Source organism: Phalaenopsis equestris, unplaced genomic scaffold (assembly GCF_001263595.1).
Source record: "Phalaenopsis equestris unplaced genomic scaffold, ASM126359v1 Scaffold001032, whole genome shotgun sequence".
NCBI lineage: Eukaryota > Viridiplantae > Streptophyta > Magnoliopsida > Asparagales > Orchidaceae > Phalaenopsis > Phalaenopsis equestris.
This window is the reverse complement of record NW_018165471.1, coordinates 220402-236522: the sequence shown is the minus strand read 5'-3', so window position 1 is coordinate 236522 and position 16121 is coordinate 220402. Positions and strand designations below refer to the sequence as shown.

Genomic DNA, 16121 nt, shown 5'->3' with positions numbered 1-16121 from the left:
TTCCTGCTGACTAAACCGGCCAGCCTCTCCTTGAGAGATTTGAGCCTTGCGTCAAATTATTCCTTAACTCTCCATATAGTCAGATTTACCCATACATAATTATAATAGCAAAAGAATAATATTTAGCTGATGTGTCTCCAACCTAATCAACATTTATGAAAATTTAGATTTCATTGTTGAATGACCTTTTATGTAACAAGCTTTCTACTAATGTCATTTTGAAATGCCTCAAGAATATAGTTAACAGTTATCATATCAATACGTTTATTTTGTATTGGCTTATAACACTAACAAAGAACCCAATATCAAGAAGAGAAAGAAAGAGGCAGATGAGTTTACCATAAGATGTTCACGCTGAACTTTATTAATAGGTGTGTTGTTAGTGGTGATCTCAATATTTTTGTTGGGTTCAGAAAAGTCTGTGGTTTTATATCCAAAGATTTATGTTTCATGAAGTAGATCAATAATACATTCCGCTGAATAATAATAATACCTTATTTTATTCAGTTCATTTTCAACCCAAAAAAAAGTATTTTAGAATTTCTAAATATTTTACCTCAAGTTGCCTAACAAAAAATCCTTTTAACCTGATTAGTTTTCCTCAAATTCACCAATAAATATAAAATCATCTACATACATAGTTAGAATCACTATATTTATTTTAGGCGAGCACTTGATAAAAAGAATATAATCAGTTGACATTGAGCGTAACCATAGTTTTTAACATATTTAGATAATCTGACAATTTAAGCAAAAAAAAATTATTTGAGACCATGTACAGTTTTCTATGTCTACGTACATTAATGGTATTTTACTAATTTTCCAATCTAGGTGGGCGCTTTATGTATATTTTCTCCTCAAATTTTGTGTGAGGAAAAACAATCTTTTTGAAAGAAAAGCTTATTATATTAATTTTGACAGCATGAGATAAAGTTTCTTGACAGTTGATACAATAAGATTGAGTGTAATATTTTGAAACAAGTTGAGCTTCAAATTTTTAAGCCATGAAATTATAGATTGGATGTTTGGATTGATAAAGTTGGAGTTCAAAAAAAGTTAAGTCCACGAAATTAAACTTCTTTTACCACCACAAAATAATATCTATATATTTTCTTTTATTATTGGAGAATCAAATAAATACAGCCTTGAGGTTCAATTTATTTTGAGGTTGATTTCTAGTATTGGAGTTAGCAGCTTCTTTATGAATAGCTTCTTCATTGCAGCTACCACCATCTTCTTTCCAGGAAGATCCTTCAAATATTTTCTTTCTCCGACTCTTATTAGACAAAGTCTAGCATTTGGTAATAGTGAAGGATAAGTTGGCATCAAGAAAAGATTACAAGTTGAAGAACCCATCAGTTCACTAATAGCATCCTAAAATTAGAATGAGAGGAGAGCACAGTAAGAAAAAAGAAATTTTATAACTAAATATGATTCCCTTTCAATTTATTAACAAAATCAGAATCTGTACAAAAATATGTAAAGAAAACCATCAATAAAAAAACAATGTTTAATTTTAAAATCCAAAATTAAGGAAAGAAAAATTGGGTTCTCATTTTTCATAAATTGTTGAATTGTGATAAATAAAAATTTATCCACAAATTATTAAATTGGTCTAATGCAAAGCTAGAATTTGAATGGAATCTAAGGGCCCAAATGCAGATGGATACGCAATTGTAGTATATGAAATAAAAAGAAAAACTTTGTTAGTGGTAAAACAAAGTCAAGGGGTATAAAAAATGAGAAAGGACCACTCACCAAAGCACTAAGTAGAAGTGAAACATCAAAAGAAAAGTAGGTAAGGCATAAACTATGATGCCACATGAAGGGAGACATGGAAAACAACAATAACAATAAGCCATTATCCCACTAAGTGGGGAGACTTCGGCAAAGACAAAATTACTATGCAAATGGATTCTAACACTGTTAAAATTTGAGATAAGCGTCAAGTAGGTGTGGAAATATAAAGTAAATCTGGTGAGATTAAATTTTGCCCACCCTCTCGCGCATCACCACCACCTTCATCCTTTATCAAATATCATATATAAGTGGTGAAATTAGTTTATATATAATATATCAAAGCCATAAGATTCATGTTTGAAGAAGACATACATAAGCAACATCATAGCACACATTCTCTGAAATTCTGTAACTCCTAAATTATGGTTGTGTATATACCTTAGAGGTTAGCATATACATGTTGAAGCTTTATAGTGCAACACATTTACCATATTTCTATTGGAATGGAATGCGTTCTGTTTCTTTTTAAAGCCAATGTTGTGCTTTACCATCACCTCGACTGAATTGTATCCATTCTTATTTTTTGCAAAATAATGATGAAAAAACTCTACAAAGTTCAAAAAGATGAATTTTAAATTAATACACTTTAGAAAATTTTTTTTATAAGTAATGGATATGGCGAAGATTTTTTAAGTAGTTCCTTATAGCACCGCATGAAGTGGGCAATAGGAACTCTACATCTAAAGGGATCTCCCTTCCACGCCCATAAAGGAGAGTACAATTGTGGTTAGTGTGGGCTTTCCACCTACACCAAGATAAATATAAGTGCTGAATGAAGCACCTGGGGAAAGAATGCCTTTCCATCTATGGCCAAAAAGGCAATATGGATGGCATCATTAAATAGGCTCTACAGGGAATCAAAGAAAACACTGGCAAGCTAATAATCAACAGAAATAAAAATTGATGAATTGAAAAAAAAAATGAAGCTTAATCTTCAAATCTACACGTCAAGGGTCTTCATCTGGCATTGTCTTCATGCGCGTGCTCTCCTCTCTTTCAAATCCTAAGTAAGAGGTTTCCCCTTTAGGATTTTGCATAATGCTGGACTAAAACCTAAATGGGGAGGACTAGAGTGGCTGTTACACGCATTAGGGAAAGGAAATCAAGATGGGATTCAAAATTTTAAGTGTCTTAAAAAAATTAGAGCAAACCAGAATTCACTTAGCTTATATGCATCGGAAGAAACAATGACCTGAATGGTGACCAGTGGATCCACAGATATTCCCAAGATGCAACATTGACCCCATCATAAAATTTTAAATTGAGCCAATTGAACCAGTGTTGCCGCTTGCTTGATGTTACAATTATGTTGGTAACACCGACAGGTAAAGACATTATATTTGTCAGGATTACTTAAAATAGTGTGTGTCATATCAATTTTTCCAGATGATTCTATGCATTCTTTTTATGTACTCATAGACTGCTTTTTGCAAATATGCACGCAATGCACGGAAACTATGCTTTATGCAGATAGCATTTTATGAATTTATATATGCATGTCATAAGAGGATACATAGAAGAAATCATGTTTGCATTCGGGGATGCAAAATATGTTACTGGCTATTAGCAAGGAGAAAGAAAAAGAACATTTTATGGAGAAAATAAAATTCTCTCAGAAAGCTACGCATATCTAAAGAATCATATATCTATTTAAGCTATAAATGGTAAGACAGTTGTGTGGCATTTAAAAAAGTCACAAAAACATGCACCATTACCTTCCATTAATGCATCACAAACTTCTTCTACTTTTACATTCCAGGCCCTCAGAGAAATTGCCAAATTCTGGGATTTCTTTGGATCTAAAATTTGAATGCGGCGGGCAGAAGGATCACTTACCATATCCTTTTTGGCATCATTCCAGCTTTTATCAGCAGCATTGTATCCAAACAATGATTCAATCATCTCCTCATTAAAACTGACCAATATAAATTAAAAAAAAAATCAAGCTCTAGATATTACTAGCTCCATATAAAAAATGAGTTCTAGCGATAAAAAATTTAAAAATAAATTATGTGTCGCCCATTGAGAAACTTACTGAAATGAGCCCGACTTAATCCTATGCCAGACCATTGATTGATCAGGATTTGTCATTACTTTATCCCAGAAAAATGGTTTCAGCTTAGTCTTGGAACCATCACTATCAAAAGTATTTGCCGAAATACGTGATGTGGCAAGGGGAACTGTGGAGGAACTTGAGCTTGCTTGTGGTGGGCGAGGAGGACCAACTTTTGGCAGTGGTGGACCACCTTTTGGGGGTGGAGTGTGTTTTGGTAATGGAGGCCCACCTTTCGGAGGTGGAGGTCCACCTACTGGCGGTGCAGGTGGTGGCATTGGGTTTGTAAGCGAAGGAGGGGGAGCAGGAGGAATGGTAGAAACCATTGAAACAGGAGGACCCTTCATGGTTGGTAGAGGTGGAGGAGCTGGTTCAGTAGCATGATTAGGGGCTTTGGTGGGGTCAACTGTACTGGAAACTATGGAATATGCTGCATCTAACTGAGAGTTACTCAGGCTATCTAAAGGTAAAGCCTGAACATTTCTGTTTGGATCAGCCTTTAAAGGCAAGGAACCATTCTTATCATTGTGGAATGAATTAGCTTGACCAAAAGCCATGTGTGAGGAAACTGAAAAGGAAAAAAATATATATAATTAGCACCATGGCATAAAAATTCAATATCAGCAGGTGGAGCATTTCCATACCAGAAATATCACTTAAGGATAAAAGCGGCCTTTCATCCCTTTGCCCATTATCAAACTGATATTTGTTTCTGAGATATCTATAGAAGCAGCAAAAGCAGAGTGCAGCAAGAGTTAGAGTAACTGTCGCAGTTACAACCACAGCAATAATGATTGTTTTTGTGTTGTTGCTTTTCTGTTCTGATGGTGCAACGGCATGTTTAGGACTTGGATTATTATCTTCTGGAGCAAGATAACCACCAGATATCGGAGCTGGAGATAAATTCTCAGGATCATTTTCTGGTGCAGGAGCTTCACTAGAAGGTTGTAACGTATTACTATTGAGTCCACCAAGGGTGACCAAGTTTGTTTCTGAAACTAGGTTACGGCGAAGTGGTGTCAAAACCGCAGCAGGAAATACGGAGGAAAACAAGTTATTAACTGATTGACCTGCGAGATGCTTTATTGAAAGAGTACTTTGATCAAATAATCTGGCTGGACGCCTGGAATATCTATTTCTTGGAAAAAGTAGAATTTGGTCCATCAAACAATCAATAAGAGGGTATCTTATGTCACTAGGAAGTTTAATAATGGCATTCTGTAAATTTGCCCTTAGAAAAGGCAATTTCTTGAGATCAAATTTAGTAGAATCGCCAGCATTTTGGTCTGCTATATATTCATTCACAACTCCCATAATAGAATTTGTTCCAAACAAATCCAGCTTGCAATTTGACCATATTTGCTCCATCTGCATCCACATGTTTCTTGACAGGTCAAAACATACGAGAGGGAGAAGCTTGTAAATAATTAATTGTTGGCAGAACCGAAAGATAGTTTTAGGACAGCTGTTTATAACATAAACTTCAAAAAAATCACAAATAGCAGGCATATCAACCTTGAACTGTATAATTCAAAAACTAGTGTACCGTTAGAGTGAGTTCTCAGAAACCTTACAGAGAATATAATGAGCCAAACTACAAATATACATATGCTACAAAATTTACTTTTCAGGAGCTTAATGAGTCAAAAAGTGAAGTGCAATGAGCCCCTAACTATTTTCATGAAACTGCTTTAGTCTCAAACTCTATCAAACAACAACAACAAGCTTTTATCCCATTACGTGGGTTAAGAAACGGATTAAAATCTCTACTCACCCCGCATGTGAAAATCACGGAAGACAAAATTCAGCGTGACCACCGAGCTACGCATTCATTACGCAATTAGTCTCAAACCCTATAAAAGCTTTAAATTAATTTCCAGATTCTTTTAGTAGGGGATCAAAATAATCCCTATGAGGACTATTTCAGCCAATATTAAAAGAGTTTGGGGACTAAATTAACACTTCTATAAACTGACACTAAATGACCCTTCCTAGTCTGCAGTCGGAAATCCCTAGTGCAGGCCCTCATTTGTTGGATTCTTCCTGCAAACCTTCCTTAGTAACATCCTTGCCATCGGATCTACCCTACAAGCCGATTCCTTCCTGCTACTGGCACTTCTCCGTCGAATTCTCCCAACAGGCCCTCCATTGTTGAACTTGTTGTCGTTGCACCTTTCTTCCAGTAAGAACAACAGTCGTCGAATCTCTTAGCAGCCGCCAAGCCTCTCTCCTGACACAGTAGCAACATACTAGTCGTACCTTTCCTCCCACGGCAGTTGCGACCAACTTCCTCCATGTGACAAGTTGCAGCCCTAAATACACATAGGATTTTACAACTAAGTACAACATGAAGACGTAGATTGCCACTCCGCAGGTTAATCGTCCCTTGTGTGAACATTGTAAGAAACTTGGTCACACAACGGATATGTGTTGGAAACTACAAGGACAGCCTGCATAATAGAAACTTCAACGAGGGAGAAAAAAACCAAGACAACAATGCCTATGTTGCTACTCTTCTGAATAGTTGGCCGACCCTAGCCCTTTCACCAAGAAACAATTGAAGGTGTTGATGAAACTTCTGTCGAGCACAGCTGACTGTCCTACCAACTTGATGATACACCAAGGTATCATCATGAACTCCTCCTATCTCGCTGACAATGAAAGATTTCAACCTTGTATAATACATTCAGATGCTTTTGATCACATGACTGGAGATATCGATGCTCTCTCCAAATACCAAGAGTTCGTTGACTCCATATTTGTCAAACTTGCCAATGGATCTCACTCCATGATTATCGAGAAAAGAGAAGTGAAAGTCTCAGGAGATATTCAGCTCTCCATTGTGCTATATGTTTCCCAATTAGATTGCAACTTGCTATCAATTAACAAGCTTACTCAAGTCTCGAACTGTGTTACTAAATTTCATTATAACACTTGCAAATTTCAAGTGGTGAATTCAGGAAAAATGATCGACGGTGTTGAATTGCATAAAGGTCTATACATGCTGAAGGAAAATTATTCTCTTAACACACAAATTTCTTCTTCACCATCCTCTTCCCATATTCACGAGTTTGTTATGTCTAATTTGTTGCAAATCAAATTCTATTATGACAGCATCATCTAAAAAATCCCCAAATTTCAGTATGTTGCAAAGTTGTACCATCATCTCTATATTAATAAAAAATTAAAATTTTATTGATGTGAATTCTACTAATTGGTTAAACATACTAATCATGTCTATCATCTGTCTCAGTACAAACCCTCACATCATTTATATATCATTCACAGTGACATTTCAAGACCATCAAAATTAAAAATCATCAATGAAAACAGACGGTCTCCTTTATAGATGACCACATTAAAAACAGTTGGATATTCCTCATAAAGAAAAAACTTGAAACTAAATAAATCTTTCAGTCGTTTCATAATATGATTTCCACTGAGTTTCAATGTAAAATTTAGATTCTCAAAACTGATAATGCAAATGAATACTTCAATTCTATCATTTGACTCTACTTTGCAAAAAACAGTATCATCCATGTGAGTTTGTATGTTGAAAACCATAACAAAATAAGCGGGTAGAGTTCAACACTACTAATAACAAAGTTGATATTGAAATCCATAACAATATCATCCATGCTTCAACTCTACTAACCCTACTCACACAGATCGAGAGTCATCGCAACCTATTTTCCTTCCTTCTGGCCACCCTGTCACCTAAGTTCCACAAGCTGAGAATATCCAACCTAAGATTGACCCAAAATTCATCAAATGTCCTTTTTGGATATGCTTCTAACAAAAAGAGGTACAAGTGTTATTTTCTTATTACAAAAAAAATATATTATATCTCCATGGATATTAACTTCTTTGAAAACCAACCCTACTACCTTAAATATGATATTCAGAGGGACTGTCTAGGTGAATATCAGACTTGAGATACTATTCTGAATACTCACACTGATATAGGGTCATCACAACCTATTCCCCTTCCTTCTAACCATCATGTCTCCCAAGTTCCACCAGTTGAAAACCTCCAACCTGAGATTGATGACAAGGAATTTCATGTGTATGCTAGGAGAAAGAAATTCACTGAGCAGAATAAAAACAATATGCGAAAACAAAATTGTTCACAACCAAACCTGAATTCACAAATCTCCAAAGTTTCAATGGAGGTGGAATTCGGTGGAGAAGATAGAGAAAGTTGCACAAATTATCCTATTATGGATTATGTTGCCTATAAAAAATTATCATCAACTTATAAATTTTTTATATCTAACCTTAATAGTGTACAGATACCCAAATCTGTTGATGAAATACTTCAAAGCTTATAATGAAAAAAAGGCAAATGAAGATGAGATTTAAACACTTGATCTAAATGACACATTAATCTTTACAAAACTTTCTCCATATAAAAAACTTGTTGTGTGAAAATGGGTCTTCAATGTCAAGTACAAAACATATGGGAACATTAAGAGGTTCAAGGCTACGTTGGTAGCCAAATATTTCATTCAGTCTTATGGAATAGAGTATCAAAATATATTTGATCAAGTGGCCAAGTCGAACAATGTAAAAGTTCTTTCATTGGCAGTGAACAAAGAATTTGAATTGCATTAACTTGATGTCAAGAATGAATTTCTGAATGGAGATCTTGAGGAAGAATTGTATATGGAAATCCTACCAAGATTGGAAAATGACTCAAATAAACATCTAGTTTGCAAACTAAGAAAGCCGTTTTATAGCCTCAAACTATCTCCAAAAGTTTGGTTTGATAAGTTTGCCAATACTATGAAATCTAATTGATCCATTTAATGCTAAGCGGATATACACTATTCATAAAGCAAACACATGGAGATAAGAAGGTTATACTTATTGTCTATGTAGATGATATGATCCTGACATGTGATGGTGGAAAAGAGATTGGGAAGATCAAGGAGGTCCTTGCCACTGAATTTAAAATTAAGGATCTATGAGCGATGAGATACTTTCTGGGTACAAGATGGATATTGTGATATCTAAAAAAAAAAGAACATTCTAGACCTACTAAAAGAGAAAAAAATGTTGGGATGCAAACTTGCTGAGACTACTATGAATTTCAACAAAAAGTTCTATGTAAGGGATAAAAGACACCAATGGGAAAAAAATAGATATCAAAAATTGGTAGATAAGCTTATCTATCCGTGACACATTAGACCTAATATGGCTTACTCTGTCGACATTATAAGCCAACATATGAATAGTAAAATAAAGAACATTTGGAGATAGTTTCCAAAATATGAAGATTTCTTAAGAAGCTCCCAAACAGAGGGTTACTGTTTAAAACATCAAACAACAGGGAGGTAAAGGTTTACACTAATGCTAGTTGGGAAGGAGAACTTACAAACAAAAGATCCATATATGGGTATTATTTCTATGTCTGGGAAAATCTTGTCACTTAAAGGAATAAGAATCAAGCAATGGTCTCTAAAAGTAGTGCATAATTTGAGTACCGAGCACATGCTTTAGGAATTTGTGAAGGAATATGGATCCAAAGGTTACTAAGTGAGTTGGAATACTCCACGATCAATCTCATAAATATGTTATGTGATAGTCAAGCCGTCATTAGTATTGCACAGAGTCATATGCATCATGACAGGTCCAAGCAAATTGAGATTGATAGATATTTTATCTATGAAAAATTCAATGGATGCATTATTCACTTAATTTGCATTCTAATTTATCTTCAAGTCACTAATGTTTTCACTGAATTTTTACGTCCAGGCAGCTTCACTGATTGCATACCAAGCTGGACTTTTAAAATATCTATAAGCTAGATTGAGGGAGAGTGTACAATTCTATATCCGATTTTAATGTTATTCTTTTTTTTATACCATATTTCTTTCTTTCTTGAGTTAGATTATCTTTTCTAAATTGTAATAATTATAATTAAGTTTGTCACAGCCGTTCCTTAAAAAATAAGGAGTAAAGTTGTAATTTGATTGAGAAATAAGAGAATAAGATTTCCTCCACCTTTACTCAAAATTAAATGAAAAATATGACACTTAATGGGATGCAATGAAGAAATAGGAGTGGAATAAAGGCTTGTTGTTATTTCTGTTGTTATTGTACCTTTTTTGATTTTCCAGAATGATAAGCTGAATATTTGTGAGATCAGATTTGCATCAATCAAATCTCGCAAATCTCAATATTTCTTTCTGATCCTTTCAGGAAGCACTACAAGGTAAAGATGCATACAATTCATCAATCCATTTATAAAATTCTCGGTTCTCTTTCTTTCCCGCGTCTATTTAAGTGAGCAATGGGCAAAGAAAAAAAAAATCAAATGTACTGTTTAAAAAAATTAAGATAGAAATAATCACACGTTCCCAATCAATCTTTCAATATTCCCTCCATGTCCTAAAACAGTCTTTACGGTGACTCATGTACCCACGATTCCTTCCCAGCCAAATCATGAGTTCGCTCACCATTTCAGATTACTATGGTTGAAACAGCAGATGAGTGTTGGTCCAAAGCAACAATTAGGCCCAGTTATCCGAAAAAATATGATAGTTATGGAAGAAACCCCATTGATAGAAATAGTAGCAACCACATTAATAGGAATAAGGCCTACAAGATGGTATGTGCGCCCCCTCAATTCTCCTTAGCATGAAAAATTTTGCTACAATTAATGGTAAAAATGACATTCTTATTATAAATTTGGACATAATTGTTGAATTTTCTACAATATTCCACTAGTCATCACATGATAGTTCTATCACTTCACAAAATACCTTTGATATATCCAACTTTAGCAGCGGATATGATTTTATCAAAAATTTAGAAATATGTAGACGATTTATTGGAATTAAAGTAACGGATCAGCTATTGACAAGAAATCAAATTTTCAAGCAAATCAATAAAAAATAAGTACATAGAAGCCTTTTACCATGTCTTCATGAGCATCCGACAAAGGCGCCAGATCCAAATCCCGTGATCTTACTAGTAATCCCAGGTTATCTCCCGATTCCCTCGGGAAGGAATAAACAAACAAAGCCGCACAAAAGGCTAAAACAATAATACATCTCGTCCTCATCATTCATCGGCTCTGCTTACCGTCCATATACCTCAACAGTCTAGCTACTATCTCAAGTCTCGATACTGTGAAGCAAGACTGAATGCAAGCAGAAAAGTGTCCTCGACTAAAACGGGAAATGAGGATAAGCGGATGATCTGAATCTCGGATTTTAGTTCGCCGAGAGCCGGAAGTAGAGCTCCGGCGGAATCAAGAGACGGTAAAATCAATGGAATCGCGATCTAGGGTTAGTTCCGTGGAGGAGGCGTCAAATTTTAACTTGAAGCCGCCGATTGCAGGGGCGTTACGGCGGAGGGGAAGCTCCCTGCGTTCAAAGCCGTGTGAGGACCAATCCATGGCGGTCGAGACTATCCCCATCAATATAATTGTCACCCTATGTCTTTCTTGCACCCAAGCTCGGTTTTTTACCTTAATATATATATAATTTATATATCTAATAATAAAATTTAAATTTTACATCTATATCCCTGAAATATTTCATTGCCCATAAAAATGCATTTTTATTAATTTAAAAAAAAAATTTAAAATACACAATTTCATGCACAAATAGAATGGGATAAATATAAATATTTAAATATTTAAATGCATAAAAATTATTGGCATGTATGTAAATCTTCCTTTATCATTGTATAACATTTAATTTTTTGCAATATTACCCTTCAAATATTTTTAATGTTAATGATTTTAAATAAAATTTTTTTCATTGCATATTAGCATATTATATTAATAAAAAAAAATTAAGTATTTAATATGTAAGTTAATAAGAATTATGGTGTATTTATATATAAATAAATAATATCATCATTTCGTATTACAGTGGAAAGAAAAAATTATTAATAATTATAAAATAAATACTTACAATCAGGGCTATCAAAACAGTCTCTCATTCATGAATAGTACATGTTTGGCCGGTTAAGTAGCTCATATTTAAACGAACCGGACATGGACTTTTTTTTTTGCTCCATAGAAGAAAGAGTAGAACAAGGACAAAAATTTGTTTGTTTATGTTTGATTTGTTTTTGCTAGAAAAAATTAAATTATATATATATAATTGATGAGTATTATTCTTAATTAATTTAATTGGCTACAAAGATTTATAATCAATTAATATTATTAATTTAAAAATAGAATAAAATAATATTAAATTATATTTAAGTGAATATTTTAACACAAATAATAAGATTTAAATCTCGCCCCTACCCTTAACTTCCCGCAGTGGCTGCGTGGCTAGGACTGTCAAAATGGCTCGTTGTTCAAGAACAGCTCATGTTCGGCTTGCTAAGCAAATAAGCTGAACACATACAATTTTTTTTTGCGCCCAATGTATAAACGAGTCGAACACAAACAATGCTAATTTTTAACAAGCTGCACACGAGCCGAGCCTTGTCTTTCTCAAACTCGGCTCGTTTACACGCCTAGTTACCATTCAAAATAAATAAAATAATTAATTTTAAAATTGTAATTTATATTTTGAATATTATTTCTTATCATTTTAATAGAATGCATCTTGCATGCAAAAAAAAAATACGTGCTATACACCTTGTCAATATTAACTTATAAGTTAAATGTTATACTTAGCTTGGTCAATTTCTTTTTAATGTAATACTTTTTTTTTTCATTTTTTATTTTTATTTTTTTAATGAGCTAAGCTAATAAAATAAACTATGTTTTTATCATTTTATTTCATCACCAAACATTCATTAATCCTCATATAAAATTACATTACTGCTGACCAACCTTTCACCTATCCCCTCAATTAAATAATTAAAAATATTTTTAAGGATTTTAGATGTATGAGCTGAGTGATTTCATGTCCCTAACATCAGAAAAACTTATGTCCAATAAATAGGTCATGTGATCGACGGTGTAGATCTCATTATATAATTTGATATATGGCGTGATGGGATTCATATCGTCGTTCGCATCGACAGCGGAGCGAATATTTAGCCATTGCCTGCTGGCCGTCAGATCGATTTTGGACGGTTGCAATTTCATTCATCAAAAATCATAACACCCAATTCTTATTTTTACATATAAAACATCTAAATTTTAATTTTTTACATTTATACCATCTAATATTGCCGTATCACATTAACAATAGTTCCCAAATACAGCTGAACATCATTAGATAAGGGCATTAAACATTCACAATATATATTTATGTATTCACAAATTTAATACCTCAATGTATATTAATCGAACATAACGAGCCAAAAGCAGATTTTGCTATAAACTCAATCCATTCAAGCCAACTACGATCTGACCTTATTTCTGCTCAAAATCAGCTCAAGAATTCTTTTCTTACATTTAACACCTGTCCTAAGCTTCTTATAACATCAACAAACCAACAATCAAAGCCTCGTAACCATTCCAAACCCTTTTGCACATCTCTTGGCCAAGTAATGGCATATCAAGACCTAGTCTTGTTCCCTAACCCTAAGCACCATTGTAAACCCATCCAAACCCATTCATATACTCCGGATCATAAGCACACATCCCAAGTAGACCCCCAATAATAATTTCTAGCCATTTAATCATTATTAAACAATATTTTCAAAGAGATGTTTAAATAATTTCTAATTTGTAGCTAGCCCTGTTGCATGCACATGCTTGCTAATTGCTTGTCTATGTGCATGACATCACTTTCAGTAGTGGTGATAGTCTGTTCAAAACGTTTCCAGCATCCTCCGGGTCTTCGAGACCATTTTCTGGCATTCTCAACTCAAACTTGACGCTTTCAAATGAATATTAAAGAGACTTGCTTGGGCTGTGAACTTCGAAGAAGAACTGCGCTGATGCCCAAGAAATGTCTGCATCTTACAATCCATTCACGATCACTATTTTATGAAAGTTGAGAAAAATTTCAATGTCTTTGTCGTTGTTTTCTGAAAATAGGAAGCAATTGATATATCCTTATAAAATTATCTCTGCCATGCACGCACATTGATAACATTTGAACTAAAAGCTTCAAAACTCAAATCAGGAATTGCCTGCATTCTAATTCAGATTATGTGAGTTTGTAAGAGAAACCAAGTGGCATAGTAAATGAAACGACCTAAGTCCAAGTAAGGTCAGATCATGTACTGAAAGCAAAATAGAAAGGCTTAAGATATAAATTTTGGGGACCAAATGATCTTAAAATCCAAAAATTCTATCATCAAATTGTGTACCTTTATGGGACAAATCTAACGAGCTTTAGATTGTTTAAATTTGACATCACAAAAGCACCCAACTGCCCATTAAAACATCATCCGATCAAGGGATACATTTTGAGTCGTTCGATGGACTGGTTCGAATTCATATGATATTTATGGAGACTGCCACTCATCAAATCTATAAATAGATCATCATCTTTTCATAAACATAGGCCATGAACAAGAAAGCAAAGGCCAAAGGAGCTCCAGGCTCTTGCGGGTTCTCAAGCTCTACAACCATCGGACCATCTTCATCGGTTCGCCACCATCGCCAGAACACTGTTGCCCAACCCCCACATTCACAATCATTGATCATCAATATCTGGTCGAAAAAGCCAGACGATGGATGCCCGACCGCCTCCAACGTTGACACCACACCATTGTCGTCGGGCCACTACCATCTCTAGACAACTGTTATTCTTGTCACTATTATCATCACAGTCATCACCATTGCAGCTTCAACACTGCCCAACCATAATCGTCATTAGAACCATTAAGTCGTTGCCACCACCAGAGCACCATTGCCTTCGTCGTTGCCATCAAGCCAAAGCCATCAGGTCGTTGTTGCCACTAATTCCCCCATGTGGCCACCACTATCGCCATTACTGTCGTTTCTACCAAATCACTATCAGTGGGCCGCCGTCACAACCATACCACAGCTGCCTTGCCACCACCATCATTTTCTTCAAAAAATCGACGTCAAATTGCCGCCATCACCGATCCACAATTGCCCAATCACCACTATTGTCAATGCTAGACCACTAGTCATCTCCAGCGCAAGAGCATCATTGCCCCACCACAAATGTCGTCGTCACTGGTATACCATTGTTGCCATCGGTCTACCGTCATCTGGTCATTGCCACTATGAGGCCACCGTTCTCCAGCCACCACCATTGACATCTTCAAACCACTGCCTCCAAGCGACCTGAGATCATATTTTTTAGTACACGACCTCTACTATTCGTCTTCTTTCATCGCAACCAGTTTGTCACCATTTCCTCAATGTATTCTGCTACTCTCCTAGCGGAAGTTATGTCGAGACCCCCCACTTGAGTAATATCATTTCCGACTATTCAGGAGCCAATCAAGTCTTGTACCCTGCATCGACATAGTAAAATCATTTTAACTGGGCTAGATCTCGACTTACGTTATCTCTTTTTAATTTTTTTAACCATATCTGTGTGTGAGAACTTTATATCACAGTAGAATATTAATATATCATTCTACCACCTCGAATTTACAAACATGGAACATACTCATTCTTACAAGTGTCCACTCAATAAGCCACAGCATCAATTGCTAAACAATTATTATATCTTCTATTTAATGTGGGTCAGGTCTGGGTTTTTTGACAAATTTAATTAAACTTTGACTTATATGATAAACTAATCTAAATTTAAGTCTTAGAGATTTGAGCCTTCTGATTCATACAACCATAGAAAGTCTTGGGCTGCAAAATGGAAGTGTTGACTATATAATGTCCACTAAAAGTTATCTTTTTTTAACAAGTAGTTACAAATAGTTACAAAATGGGATTAAAAAAAATGTTACACGTATGAGCAAATAGCTTCATTAATCAAAAGGACACCTAATTGCCTCTAACATATTTTATCATGCGAGATGCACGTTATTAATACGATCAGATCATTGTTGTTATTCAGACGTAACAATTTTTTCTTAGGAGAGAAGATAAAAAACTAAAATTAATTGTGCATCCCCAGATTCCCCACATCTTCCTATGATAAATGCATTCATGACATTTCCTCCAAAGTCTATGATTATAATTATTTGTTTATTCTTAGATAAATACAAAACACAATTATAAATTAAAATACAGGAAATGAGCATCTCAAAATAATTCCAATTGAGAATATTCTCAACAAATTTACACATAAAATAATATTCATTTGCATGCTTTCACGTTGAGGATAACATTTTTTTAATATTTATCCCTCACAAATCTTTCCTATCACATCAAAAGTTTAATCATTATATATATATATAT

At 34.6% G+C, this 16121-nt stretch overlaps 1 protein-coding gene across 1 annotated transcript in view; it reads right to left on the bottom strand.

The window, feature by feature from the left end:
* Positions 1 to 11308, bottom strand: part of LOC110032816 (formin-like protein 5) — a 19383-nt gene extending 8075 nt beyond the window's left edge. Inside the window, exons 1-4 of the mRNA XM_020736578.1 lie at positions 10776 to 11308; positions 4498 to 5221; positions 3836 to 4421; positions 3516 to 3715 (exon numbers count right to left, since the gene is read on the bottom strand). Coding sequence (XP_020592237.1) covers positions 3516 to 3715; positions 3836 to 4421; positions 4498 to 5221; positions 10776 to 10925 — 1660 coding nt within the window. The 5' untranslated portion in view covers positions 10926 to 11308. The remainder of the gene's footprint in view (positions 1 to 3515; positions 3716 to 3835; positions 4422 to 4497; positions 5222 to 10775) is intronic.
* Between the last annotated feature and the right edge of the window lie 4813 nt (positions 11309 to 16121).